Raw genomic sequence first — 14,461 nt, 5'->3', positions numbered from 1 at the left:
CTGCAAACACATAAGAAAACATTGGGTGGAGTTGGTTAGAGCACATTAGGATAATTGACCAGAACTTGTGCAGAGAAAAGAATGAAGACTAGTGAGGAATAATTGACAGACTCTGCTCCCCCAGCTTTAACTATCATCTTGAAGGTTAAAATAGAAGATATGAAGCTCTAGCATAATAAAGAACATGGCAGGGGCTATATAGAAAAAAATAACATAAAAATCTTAACGGTAAAGGAATAGAATATCCTAAGAAAAGCAAGAGCTAAATACTAAAACCTTTGTCTTTCCACTTGGAATCTGCATACTTACACTGAACTAATAAAATATTGCTATGAACAAAATAGTAGAATGAATTATTTTTAACTTCTCAAGACACTGATATAGAGCCATCTATTTTGAATTCTAAACCCTCTCCAGGCTAACAGACAAACAATAATACCAGAAATAGATCAGGAGTTAAATTATAGTTAGAAAGGGGAGAAAAGTAAGGTAGGACATTAAAATTTTATTCTGAAATTATCTCTGGCCACAACAATAAAATTTAACAAATATTCACTAAACAGTCTTACTCCTGTCATCAGCTGTACAATACATACAGTATCATAGAACTGGCCACTAGGATTAAAATCCACTAGAACATATTTAATGTTAAGTGGCGACAGCAGCATCTCACAGAAATTTTTACATACATATATACACAGTCCACATTCAACCATTTTCACATATTTTCAGTACACACAGTTGCAGCATATTACAGTCACGTGTCTAAGTTGTTGCTCGATTAAAAACCCAAGCCACTGCCTAGACATAACTGTAGCAGTTGAGCTGAGTATAATTACAAGTAATTTTATATATGTCCATAGCAGAGAGATGTACAAGCCCCTAAGAAACAAAGAGTTCACAAATACTTTTTTTAAATGCTATCACAGCATTATGTTGGGCAATATTAAAACCTTTACCGAGACCAGATCAGTTTTTGTTAAAAAGTCTTCTGCTTGCCAGAAATATTCTTGATGAAAAAAATTACAAAAATGAATGCTCTCCTTAAAATAATTCACACTTTAGGATTCCAATATGGCCCAATGCTACTGATGCCTAAAGTGTTTTCTAACATTCTGATGGAGTCATTTAACACGACCCCAAACCACCCATTAAGTTTAAAAGTGGCTTAAGTGCCTTGCACCCAAATTGTAAAAATCCCTGGCCATCCTTACTAGAGCCAGGCACATATAAAAGGAATGCACTTTGGTTCATACCAAATGCCCTGGGATTAATCACACTATAAAATTAAATGGTTTGAGGTAAATTTTTACAAATACAGTTGATTTTTGTCTAGTGTTACCATAACAAAAAAAAAATATTTAAAAATCAGTTTGATGAGAAGATACAACAAAGACCATCTTTAACCCCTTAAACATAGGAAGTCCCTGTGTAACACTACCTGATGGTTATCTTTTTTCAGTGCCTGAAGATGAGTCATGCCTTATGGTTTCTATTAAGGCCTGTAACTAGATATTTAAGACAGATGTATCTTTGCAGAGGTGGGTTCCATCCTTACTGACTGTATTCAAAGAGTTAAAGAGAGGCCAAAAAATGCATGCCCTACAGTATGGCATTCAGAACAAAAGGCACATTGTTAACACTAAGGGCACAATTTCTCCTCTACTGTTAATCTACAGTGTCTTACACCACTCTGTTGTTCCACTGCTAGAGTAATATATTTAAGTGGTAATGAACACTCTGGTGGTGCAAGAAACAGAGCCAAATGAGACTGCCAGACAAGACAACACTGTGCTATTCCTCAATCTGAAAACAGCTCAGACATCCCTAGACAATGGTAACCTGTGAGACCAAAAACTGTTTCCAAGCCAACTCCTAATAGCCTATCAGAGCCCTTCATTAATTTATGTTTTAAAACCACAAAGATGCAGTAATTTTTCTTTTTTTTTTTTGACATGACAGCAGTTCTCTATCACTAAAAGCTGAAATGTGGCAGCTCTTGTGAATAAAAAAATTCCACTGTACTTGGAAAATAAAAAAGAAAGCTCCACAGTGCTGCACATTATAGTTTGGTGTAAAAGTTTCTGGTTTCCATTTAAGAATAAAGACAGTCACAAATTCACTGCTGGCCTCTTATGAACCAGTTTTGTGTGGTAAGGGAAAGACAAGCAGTATTAGTCCATTTATAAATTTTCACATGTATCATCATTTTATAGGGAAATTAGTAACGGCAGGCTCAGGTTTGTATATTTAAACTTAAATGTGAAGATAATTGGAAATGGAAGAGAAGCATTAGAAGAGGAAAACAGCAGTATATGTTTTTATTGATTTAATGATCTAAAGAAGCTAACCATCATTAATAGGCTGGTGGTCTTATAAAACCCCAAACCAAGTCTTATACTTCTTACGCCTTTAAGCCAAAATCTAACACACATATCTTTAAATTCTATAAGCCATTGATTGGGAGTACTGTCACATGAGCATTATTTAAAATGTAACTAACATATTATTGCACTTCACAGATTACACAGAAATGTGTATAGTATGCTAAAGAATTTGACTAAAGGAAAAGAAGCTATAATTTCTAAACACAGACAGAAGTACAAATTAATTTATCAGTGACACCTTAAATAGTAAAGCAAATATCTATCACTATTTTGATAAGCTAACCTTATTACTGGTTTTTTGGCAAATATCTGAAATATTTCCTGAGCATGTTTTTCCACCATCAACCGACAAAGCCAAAAGATAAGTGTTTTTTTCAAAACTACTTTTTTTTTTTTAAGAGAAACTGTAGGATTATTATTAAAGAACTTAACCAGAAACTTTCTTGGCCTCACTGGGGACCATGCTTTTAAGTACTTGTAAATCAATTTACAGGTAATACAATAATCTCTGTGCATATATAAGATTTTTTATCCTAACTTGTACTACCCAAAACCTATTGTCCAAACAGGCAGAAATCTTTCTACATTAAATTGCACATACTAAAAATCTTTTTCCACGTGCCTTGAAACTGATATAGATCATTGCTCATACATTTGTGATAAAATACTGAGATTTTCACTGTGAAAAATAATTATTCAGAGAAGAAAATATTCTTTTACCAAACTCTCAGTTACTTTGCCAGATAAAGTGTCATTCCACAAAAATAATCAGTGCAATCCAAAAGAAAGTAAAATAAAATAGAGGAATGCTATCTCTGGGGTTCTTCTAATGATACAAAGAATAAGTCAAACCATTTAACTTGAGGTTGAACTTTTCCTCCTCTCAACATGTTGTTAATATTGGCCTTACTGAACAGCCAAAGTGACTTCTGGTTGTCAAGAGGATTTTCAACACTTTCTTTTTAAAGAAAGAGCTGATACTTTCCCAGGCTAAGAGAACCTTACAGTGGCACCTGAAAAGTGTGAACTCACTCTAATCTGCTAAATCTTCTTTGGAACTATGGAAATCCCCACCTTAAGTAGCTAGGCTGCTGTTCTTTTTTTAATTGGAATATGAAACCATGGTCATAATCACAGCTGAAATGTCTCTTTTCTGTATTAACAGTCTGGGATATACAGTTGAAGGAAGAAAACAAACTAAACACAAGCAACAGATGTGTGGTATTAAAAAAGGAACAGAGAAGAGAAAAGCAGAGAAAAGGGAGGAACAGTTCATGGAATATATTTCTAAATTTAGGTGCAAAAGCAACTCTGTAACATGAGGCTTCTTTACAAAACAGCTCGTTGATCATACTAGAAAATTTGGAGGAACACACACGTTTCCATTTCCATGTATCCACTAAAAGCTGCTTTGCCGGCTTTTAGAATGTCAGAATGCTAACTAGGCAGTTTAAACCTTGGGGATCTTATTTTGTATTTGTTTGCACACTAGAGAAAAATCTCTAAGGTACAGTTTTTCTTAGAATATCACTTTCATCCTGACCATTCTCCTCCCACTACCCCCACCACCCAGATTAATTTATGAAAAACAGAAGCAGGACATGCTACACCTGTGCATGGACCTGGAGAATGGAGGGAAAAGGAGGGCCTTAAGGGGCTGTCACCCTGGGGAGAATATAACATGAACCATAAAAACATAGTGAATGTCTTTGACACCAATCTGTAAATGCATGGCAGTCGTGAAGTAATCAATGGCCTGCCACTGATGTTATTATTCTGCCACACTAAATACAGTAAGGCTCATTGTACTTTTAGAACACAAAGTTTCAGAAAGTATAAAAACTTAAAGCATTGTCCTCATGTATTTTATAAAAACAAAATGAACAACTTTCTTACATTAAAATTAAGTGCTGAAAAGATACAAATGAGTTATTGAGCAAATAAAAACAGGTCTGAGCTACTCCTTTTCAACCCAGTAAGGCTCAGCAATGTCGTATCTTTCAGATTACCAGCATCGGGGGACATGAGCTCAGCTAACGAGTTTTGGCAACACTGTCCTCTGCTGAATATTCCCGTTGGCATCTGTCATCTGTGCCAAATTAGTCCTCAGTTTGGAAGCTGAGCTGGAAGGTGGAGGTAACTTGGATATAGATGTGATAGCACCGGTGCTCTCAGTTATCCTTTTCACTGACGTTTTCTCCCCGGTGGGAGGCTTTGGCAACCGCCTCCTCAACCAGGGGTGCCGCAAAGCCTGGCCTGGGGTCATGCGCACTGCAGGATCCCACTCTAAACACTGTTTTAAGAAGTCAAGGAAAAGGGGATCATCACACCCCTTAAGCGCGTTCCCCCACTCTCTGCTCTCTGGTGGGCCCCTCAATTTTCCCCTCCGGGAACGGCCTCCATTGAGGACCACAGAGCCATCTGAGAGAGTCGTGACAGTGCAGTAACGGGGATAACCCTTGGAGCTCACAAAATTTTTGGCTCGTTTGGATGCATCCAGCAGTTTCTGCGAGGGCATGCCCAACAGTTCAATCATACAGGCCAGCTGGTCCCCTTCATCTTCCCCAGGCAAGAGGGGGTAACCCGTCAGGAGCTCTGCTAAAATGCAGCCCAGGCTCCACATATCAATGGGCATGCCATATCTGGCCCCAAGGATCACTTCTGGAGCCCGGTAAAAACGCGACTGGATGTACGTGTAGACACGCTGATGCTCGTAACAACTGGAGCCAAAATCAATCACTTTAATACCACTTCTACCCTGCTGCTTTAACAAAATGTTCTCAGGCTTAAGGTCGCAGTGAATTATTCTGTTTTTGTGCAAAGCATCCAAGCACTGCAGAATCGAGTGGGCAAACTTGCGAACCAAAGGCAGGCTGAAGCCCTGAAATTTATTCTTCTTGATGAGCTCATAGAGGTTCATGCTCAGCAGCTCAAACGTCATGCAAATGTGGTTGCGGAAGGTGAAATTCTCCAGCATATGAATGACATTCATTGTGTTATCCTTGTCCTGCTTCCTCAGGTGTTCCAGAATTCGAATCTCCTCCGCCGCCTGCCGATGGAAGCGCTTCTCATTCCGCACCATCTTTAGGGCTACGTGCTGGTGGACTTTGTGATCGTAGGCCTTGACCACCTGCCCAAAGCTCCCCTTCCCAATGACCTTGAGGACCTCGTACCTGTAAGCCACATGATCGTGGGGCACCTGCACATATGATCCCTGGTCATCATCATAGCCACCATTATTGGGCCCACCTGTCATGCCCTGGCGCTTCTTAGCATTTGGACCCAAGAAATATATTTCAGGGTAGCTGAAAATCTCATGATGTTCGAAGGCGGTGAGTTTTTGCATGTATTGCTTCATTGCTTGTTCAGGTGTCATAGGGGTGGCTTTCACCTTCCCCATGCCTTCCATGGACTTCAGAGAAGTGGAGCTCCCCTGCCGTCTATGAATGCTGTCCAGCTGCCGCTCTGGCACCACTGGCAAGCCCGTTTTGCCCACTGTTGTAAGCCCATTTGGTTGTGTCGTGAGCACTGTCCGCTTGTTACTGTTATCCTCAAACAGCTGTTGAACCTGGATCTGTCCGTGAGCGTGGCTGCCGACATGCAGGTGATCATTCATTGTGTGCTTACTGCCGCCAATCTGGAATTCAGACAGGAGATATAAATAGAAAAGAAGTGGTATGTCTATTCAAATTGGGTGTAAGTCACACCCAAACAATATCCCCCATACCCCACCTTTACAAAATCCAATTTGGTTCGAGTAAGGCCACAAAACTTGTGATCCTGAAAAACGAACCTTATAAATGCATGCCTAACAGACAAGAGGGTTTGCTGTACATATTCAGGGGTCCCCATGGAGGCAGAGACCATAATTTTTTTTATCATTCTATAACTAACACTTAGTATAGGGCCTGGCACATCATAGGTGTTCCACTCAATCCATACTCGATATAAAAATGAAACAGGATACAGAAAAAACATGCACACATAAGACTGTACGTTGGCTCCTTCACCCACAGATCACAGCATCTTTCACATTTCATCTAGTAGTTTGTTAACAAGAGGACAGGGACCATGTCTGTCTTGTTCACTATTCTTTCCCTAATACCTATCCCGAAAACACTTTATCACCAGTATTTCTCCTTTCCTTGAAAATCTGATGAAACCTAAGTGCACACATGATCCAGTGACAAAAACAAACAAAAACCCTGTGTTTTTAGGCTCGAAAGACTCTCATGTAGATGTGCACAATAGCATCTTATAAACCCCTAACCTATTTTTTAAAAGTTTCCAGGCTTTACTAAGTGTAATAACCATTTAAGGCATTCAGCACAACAAACCAAGCAACGACCACACTGTTTGGCCTTCCTCCGGTCAGTGGCTCAGCTCTCTGAAGATGTGCATTTCTATGAGCTGCTTGGATACTTACTCAGCTTTCCAACTTCCAAGAAGTTGGTCCAAAGAAGCAACTTATGTTTCCAGTACCCATGCCATTCCTGTCTAAACTCTACCAATGGTGTGAACCAAGGGGCCCCAGTCCTCTACTAAGAATCTTCTTGTGATTTCCTTCAAGCATTATCACTGCTGAGGGGTAAGGGGTAGGAGAGGACTGGCAGCCAGGATCCTCTCCCAGTTAGGAATTCTTGCCTTGGACAACTCCAAGTCTTAAAGCGGCCTGGAAGGTGATTTTTATATGAAATCTTACATCAACTTGTCGTCACAATCCACCTCATTCATTCAACTACTAACAGAAGCCTGGCTGCCAAAGTGACAGAGTCCCTGCCCTCCAGGAACTTACAATTAACTAAATAAATTCCATTGCCATCAGTATTTTTTCTATTATCCCCTTTTAAATTCTACCTTTGGGGTTTTACATACTACTGAAAGAGCAGGAGAGCTCTGTATATGTAACATAGTAATTCAAAAAATGATTCGGGAACACCTGGATTATAAAATGAAATTCCAATTCCTTCTTACTAGCACACCAAGACTTTCACATTTTCTTTATCAAATACATGATACGCACAATGACTATGTGTGGAGTGTGAGCTTCTTCTCTGCTCACTTCTAACTAAAACAAAACAGAAGATAGTACTTGGGCCTGTTTCTGACTTCATAGGCTCAGGGATATCATTTCTCACTTACAATTGAGCTTTTTTATTAAATTCGTAATGATACTCCATGCTAGGTGACCTTATATTCAATAAGAGTAGCTAGACAGGTTATTTTATCCTTGTTCTATGCTAAAAGCAGGGCAGGCCATAAAAATGAATCAGGCAAGTCTTGGGCATATATAAAAGACATATAGGCTTGTCCAGTGCTTTTCTTCCACAGCCTTGCTATCTGCACACTCTCCTATCCACGGTGGTCTTTCAAACACTAAGTAATAAAGTGACCTGAATCAAAATACCTCTCTCCTATACAACCATTTTCTTCAGAATGGGATGGTGATATTTCAGAAGAAATATCCACATTACCTGTATATATGCTATAAAAAGCATACAGCTTCTTCATTAGGACAAAATTAACCTTGGGGCTTTAGGGATTTCTAAAAAGACAGCAAAGCAAAACCGAGCCTCAGAAATTCACTTCAAGCAATTTTCGTGTTTCGCATAATTTAATACATGATCACAAATGTTTTAGTAATTAAAACTAAAGAGACTGCCAAGAAACAACATTCTTCTGTATCTCCAATTGCCTTCTCTTGGTCTCCTTTGCAGTATCAACTACTAGTTCACCTAACCTTAGATGGGTTCAAGAGCTCGCCAGAGTTCAAGCCTCAATTCTCTTGGCTTCTCACTCCCATAACACCCTGCAACTGATCCTGAACACAGCCAGGCCTTCAGCAACTGCCCACAGCCTGATTTTTGCACATCTGTTCCTTGAGCTCAGAGCAAGGGGAACAAAACTAGATAGCCCAGGACCCAATATGCTAACTCCTGAGCGCAAGACATACACAGCCAACTATCGATCAGCTCCCTCTCCACAAGCAACTCAAAACTTTTATCATTTTTTTGAGATGGAGTCTTGCTCTGTCGCCCAGGCTAGAGTACGATGGCATGGTCTTGGCTCATTGCAAACTCAGCCTCCTGGGTTCAAGCGGCAAACTCAGCCTCCTGGGTTCAAGCGGCAAACTCAGTCTCCTGGGTTCAAGCGGCAAACTCAGCCTCCTGGGTTCAAGCGATTCTTCTGCCTCAGCCTCCAGAGTAGCTGGGATTACAGGGCCCGCCACCATGCCCGGCTAATTTTTGTATTTTTAGTAGAGACGGGGTTTCACCATGTTGGCCAGGCTGGTCTCAAATTCCTGACCTCATGAGCCGCCCGTCTTGATCTCCCAAGTGCTGGGATTATAGGCATGAGCCACCATGCCCGGCCTGCAACTCAAACTTAACTCATGAATTTTTCTACCAAACCGGTTTCCCACTTCCATAATTCTGAATTTTTGATAAACAGAAGGCTGATCCTCCATGTAGTCACTCAGGCTATCCACCTGCAAATGAATCCTCAGCACTATGCCTGGAAAGCCTCTCAACACAGCCCTCACCTTCCCAAGTCACCAAGAAGACTCATCATTACTATCCCATGCCCTTTCCATCAACACTGCCTCATGTCACTCTCCTGATGTCTTTCACTGGGGCAACTGAGGCGGCAGCATCATAACATGCTGCCTTGCTTCTGGGTCTAGAATTCCTCAAATCTCCTCTCCATAGTACTTTTAGAGTTACCATTTAAAAGTCTCAACCCAAGACCACTCTTGCTTTTGCCCACGGCCCATGACTGTAACCTATTTCCACAGCTAATGCAAGAACTTACCACTAAGAAAACAGGGCTCTAAAATTTAGAGGCTAAATGATCTGACTCCTTCCATTCTTATCAACTACTATCACTCTTCTCTCCAAGGGGAACAAAACTAGATAGCCCAGAACCCAAAAACACCATGCGCTTTTTACATTTCTCTGCTTTTAGTGAGGTCATGTTTCATAATGGTAAATTTTCAGTTAGACACACATTAAATGATCCAACTCCACCATTTACTAAATGTGTGAGCCAGGGCAATTTACTTCATCTCTGTTAACCTCAGTGCCCTTGTCTGCAAAAAGAAGGTAACAAAGTTACCCCATTAGGGCTATTAGGAGGAATAAGTAAGGTAATATGTGTAAACTGCTTAGTAGTTAGTCAATGAAAGCATTATTATTGTCCTTTCCAGATGTTTCTTGGAATCTCCTTTCTCATATCTAGGTGATTCACCCTTCAATGCCTGGTTCAACTTTCACCTCCCCTGTGAAACCTTCCCTGACCTACTAAACAGCTTCTTCTCTACTCAGAGAGTATTAATCTAACAGTTATTTCTCTTTACTGCAATTGTTTTAACATCAGATGCACCTGTCTGGCTATGAGCAATTCCAGGGCTGGGTCCTCTCTTATGTTTCTAAGTCCTCAATAACGTAAACCCAGGCATATAGTAAGCCCTCCATAAATATCTGTGGGATGGAGGAATACATGTCAATATTTCCTCCTTGTTAACTCTTGCCTCTCTTGGAGTTGTTACTGTGAACTACACTGTGTACCTTCATAAGGAAACATGAAGTCAATGCCCTGGGAATTGGCAAATGTCCCTGGTGACCTAAGTCATGAGATGTTAGGCTTGCAGTGCATCAACACTGACTTGGAGGCAAAGGACCTCCAAGTATAAATTACCTGTAGCAGATACATCAAATAAACCATGTATAAAGTACTTGTAGCAGACACATCAACCAAACACCTAAAAGCAACACATGCAATCTTAAAAGCTTTCCAGATGTTAGAGATTCATTTGAGAAGCTCTAGCAAAAGAGAACTTTGAATTTCAAATATTGCAGAACTCTAAAATCACAATCAAGCTTGAAAGTACAATTAACTGACTTGTAAAAAATGGGGCAGAGAGTGGGGCGGGGGTGCTGAGGGACCAGAAACGCCAGAACATTTCTAGAATGCATATGCCAAGACTACATCATAAACTAAGGATATTAAAAACCTCTCCCTCCTGCTCAGCCTCTTGAAGTCTGAGATCATGGCTTATTCTGATATGCCAATGTATAGCACAGTGTGTCACATTTAAAAATACATTATGAATACAATTGTTAAAATAGCTACAATTTATGGGTTCAAATAGAGGCTTGCTTCTTTGATCATGAAGTATTCTGGTATTAAATATTATGTAAAACAATAGTCTAACCAGTTCGGTAGTTTTCATCTCTTCCAATAATAAAATGGCAAACAGCAGATATCGCATTATGCTAACAGTTTTGGGCGTTTTAAAATTTCTCTGAAGTCATCTTAGAAATGCTGTACAGTATTATGGGAATAGAAGCGAGTCCAAAAAGACTGGAATTTTAGCTCCTCCTTAAACATTCTGACAGTCTGTGTGGCCCTGAGTAAAATGTCTACTTTTTCTTCTTCAAAATATTGCCATTTTTAACATGTGTATTTTAATTCAAATTATCTTATAAAGGTAAAACTCATAACTGGAGAGCGTTTCACACAGTAAAACAGTTACAAAACTTATTATTTTAATATTTTTGAATTAAAAATACATCTATTAATACCTCCCATTTAACATTAGTAGAAAAATAATAGGAATTAAGATAGTGATTGGAACACTTTTTTCTCTCACACAAACAGAAATAAACTACACAACTAAAGTGTAAAACAACTTATGCATGGAGATATAAAACAAAGCGGCAATGGACTAGATAAATTCCAAAGTTTATAATCTTTATTTTCCTGCCTACTATTTCTGCCTGCAAGAGAAAATATGGGCAAGCTCCTCAGACAAGATCATTTTTATCTCCTTAATGCCCTCCCCAAACCCCATTCATTCTAGAAGTTCTTCCTACGTGCAATTGCCCTGGAATTAAAAACCAAAAATTTGTACAAATCTGACAGACATGTAGGAATATGGGTCTACAAAGGTTCTTGCATTTATAATGAAGCTAGTACAATTTTCTAGAATTAGTAGTGTCCATCAGTAGATTAATACTAGATGCAGAAGGGTGTAGGCTTTCACTCTGGCGTTGATATGAACTGGCTGGGGAATCTTGACGAAACCAGTTACCTTGTCTGAGTCTGCTTCCTCATCTATAAATGGAAAAAGTAGAACCAGGTAAAACTCGGTGGTTCTTTTAACCTTTCCTGTACTATGAAATCTGCGATGTTACAGAAATAAAATCAAAACTAAACAACCATTGATACCCAAATTCACACTTTCAAAGTCCAGCATCTAATAATTAACAGCATACTGAAGTTTACACACACGTTAAAAACAAGTAACTCTGGCACATGCCACGGCAAAATACAGGCCTCCATTATGAGGAGTACTGAGAAGCACATTCACATCCTTCCTTTTCTGGTGCACCACAGGCTCTCCCTCCAGTGGAGACTTGTCGTTTTATCTAATTTCATTACATGTATTTCAATGGCAAAGAGGCTCTGATCAAGCAAAGCCCATCCTGACAAAATTGGAATCCACACTCAAACGAAGTATTTTTTTTCCAGCTCACATCATGTCATGTGATATATCAACACATAGAAAAAAACTGGGTATTCCATTTTCCAAACTGTCAGATGATCCCAAAGAAAAAAAAAATCCAAAGCCCTAAAATCAAAGGCAGTTCCTTAACTAAAATGTCACTGTGACAAGGACACTTAACAGTAATACACAGAACCATCCATCCTACTATTATCGAGAGTCCAACACGGATTAGTTAACTTCTGTGCAATGAATTCCCAACCCCTGAGATAAGATATGTCAAGACAGACAGAGAGGGAGAGGGAAGATAGTAACAGTAACAAAACATTTTCCTATGAAACTTGCACACATTTCTCCAGGTCTAACAGGTGCAACTAGAGTCTAGACATCCCCTCACAGTTCTCCTCTGACAAACAAGTTTTCCCATAACATACGATCCCCAGAGCTACTCCCCTGTAGGCCGGGGATGGCCTTTTCTTCAAGAACTCAACTTTCACTTGGCATATAAAACCAATCGCTAGCAAGCATTCCTCACACAGAACCATCTTAAGCTGTTCCTCTGGAAGAGCCCATTGAAAAAAAAGACCTCCAAACCATCACCTCCTCCAAGCGCAGACCTCCTCCAGTCTGGCCATCATCATCCAAGGGTGATTCCTGGGAGCTGAGAAAAGGTACATGCTGAATCCAGCTGGCCAGTCTCTGCAGCCACCAGAAACCAGTCCCACGCCGGGTCTCTACCCTCCCTCTGGGCCCTCTGAGAGAGCACAGCACCTGTTAGGTGCCTTTTCCTTCCCACCTCCAAAGCAATGCTTGCCCTTTCCTTTTGAATAATGTCCAACTGCAGAATCCTACAGGGGTGGCTTGTTTGACTGCTGCCGCGGCTCTTATTTTTGTTAATGTTAATTACAATTTCTGCTGTGCTCAAACCTGTAGCACTCATAAAACATGCTTACACACGCGGGGGACAATTGGCGATGCTCCCTGCTGGCTGGAGCCAGGCCTGGGAGGCTCTTTGGGGGATCGATTTTCCGGGCAGGCCGGTCTAGCTGTCCCCTAACACATATCTGTTTCTATAAATACCCACTACCCATGGGGAGGTGGGGGAAGGACAGGGATGTTTACCGGGTCAGGGAAGGGAGCACTGGGAAGCAAGGACGAAAAATGAGGAAGACAGAAGGAAAGCAGCAAGGAGGAAGTTCCTAGGAAGAGAAGCTCAGAAGTGGGCGGGCTCCGGAGGGGAAGTGAGGGGCCCACGCCACGAATCTTCCTTTGTGGCTGCAGCTTTGGGCTCGCCCAAGTTCACGAGGGAGGCGTCGAGGAGAAGGCCACCGGCCCGGGGCGTGGGGCTGCTCGGATCTCGACCCCTCTTCTCCCGGCGTCAGAACCCTCCAAGTCCGGGTGCGTCTGCCTGGGGCCCTTCCCGCCCCCACCGCCCAGGCCGCCCGCGGGCTGGGTCTCACCGTGTGGGCTGCGGCGGCAGCGTTGCTGGCCCGGAGAGGCGGCAGGGCGATGGGGGAGGGCGGGCCGGTCCCCACTCCGCTCCGGGTGGCCCCCGCACCGAGCCCCGGGGAAGCCTGAAGCTGGCGAACGGCGCTGTCCCCTCCTCGGCCTGGAAGCCACGTGCGGGAGGAGACAAAAGAGGGTCAGGGGGGAGAAAGCCACCCGGACCCTCCCACCCCACTGGGCAGCGACGCCGCTCTTCCAGGGAAAGACGAAGGAAGAGACCGGGGCAGTAAAAACGGGCGTTCGGGTCACGGCTCCCCAGTGCACACCCACGGGCGGGGCGCCAGCAGCTGCAAAGTTAGGTCGGGCCCTGGAGCGCGAGTTCGCGACCCGGCAGGGGAGCCGGGCTGCGCTGGGGCTTGCTGGCCCTCGTTCCAGGAGGCCAGCGCCCGGGAGGTGGGTTTGGACAGCTGAGCAGGGCGCCACTGCCACGCCAAGCCCCGGGCAGCGCAGGGCGGGGCGTCAGGCCTGGACGGTCCCCGCCTGGGTTCCCGGCAGGCAGAAGCCTGGGCGGGCGTTGGGCTCCCCTCGGAGGGGCCTTCGGGGCTGCGCGCAACCCTGCGCGGGGCCCGGGGCGCGCGACGTCCGCTCGGGGGCTCCCCCGCGCCGTGCAGCCGACTTTGTTCGAGGTCCTGCAGGCAGCAGCCGCCAAAGCCAAAGGGGCTGCCCGGGGCCGGCGGGAGTCCGGGGGACGGCGCGGCGGCGGCACGGCCTCCTTACCGGTCGGGTAGGCGGCGGGAGCGGCGGCCGAAGGTTTCCTGGTTAACATGGCCGCTGGAGAGGAAAATGCATCTCAGGGCTGCCGTCGCCGCCGCCGATCCTGCTGCTACTTCTGGCGGCCGCCGCCGCCTCCCGGCCGCCCCTCACGCGGGTTCCCGGCGCCTCGTCGCCGCCTCGCGTCTGCTACAGCCAGACACACACAGTCCGCTGCATCCCCTCGGCCCGGGCCCGCCGCCGCGAGCCCCCCGCTCTCCTCCTCGCCGCCGTCCTCCTCTTCCTCGGGCGGCCGCAGCACCCTCCGGCCCGTGCACATGCCTCGCCCTCCCCTGCGCGCCGCGGGCCTCCC

At 43.5% G+C, this 14,461-nt stretch overlaps 1 protein-coding gene across 2 annotated transcripts; it reads right to left on the bottom strand.

The window, feature by feature from the left end:
* Window positions 1-485: 485 nt before the first annotated feature.
* On the bottom strand, window positions 486-14,158 carry DYRK2 (dual specificity tyrosine phosphorylation regulated kinase 2). 2 transcript variants are annotated; one of them, XM_012444939.3, is made up of 2 exons: window positions 14,116-14,158; window positions 486-6,024 (listed from the first exon to the last, which is right to left on the bottom strand). In XM_012444939.3, the coding sequence occupies exon 2, from the start codon at window positions 6,001-6,003 to the stop codon at window positions 4,417-4,419; it is 1,587 nt and encodes a 528-aa protein (XP_012300362.1). In that variant the 5' UTR covers window positions 6,004-6,024; window positions 14,116-14,158; the 3' UTR covers window positions 486-4,416. The 2 variants fall into 2 exon arrangements, with proteins under 2 accessions (XP_012300362.1, XP_012300361.1); XM_012444938.2 differs by lacking the exon at window positions 14,116-14,158 and adding an exon at window positions 13,353-13,420.
* Window positions 14,159-14,461: the final 303 nt, after the last annotated feature.

The sequence above is a fragment of the Aotus nancymaae genome, unplaced genomic scaffold (assembly GCF_030222135.1).
Source record: "Aotus nancymaae isolate 86718 unplaced genomic scaffold, 86718_ANA_hifiasm-v0.15.2.pri h1tg000016l, whole genome shotgun sequence".
Taxonomy (NCBI): domain Eukaryota; kingdom Metazoa; phylum Chordata; class Mammalia; order Primates; family Aotidae; genus Aotus; species Aotus nancymaae.
The sequence above is the reverse complement of the archived record's forward strand: the minus strand, read 5'-3'. Positions and strand labels throughout refer to the sequence as shown.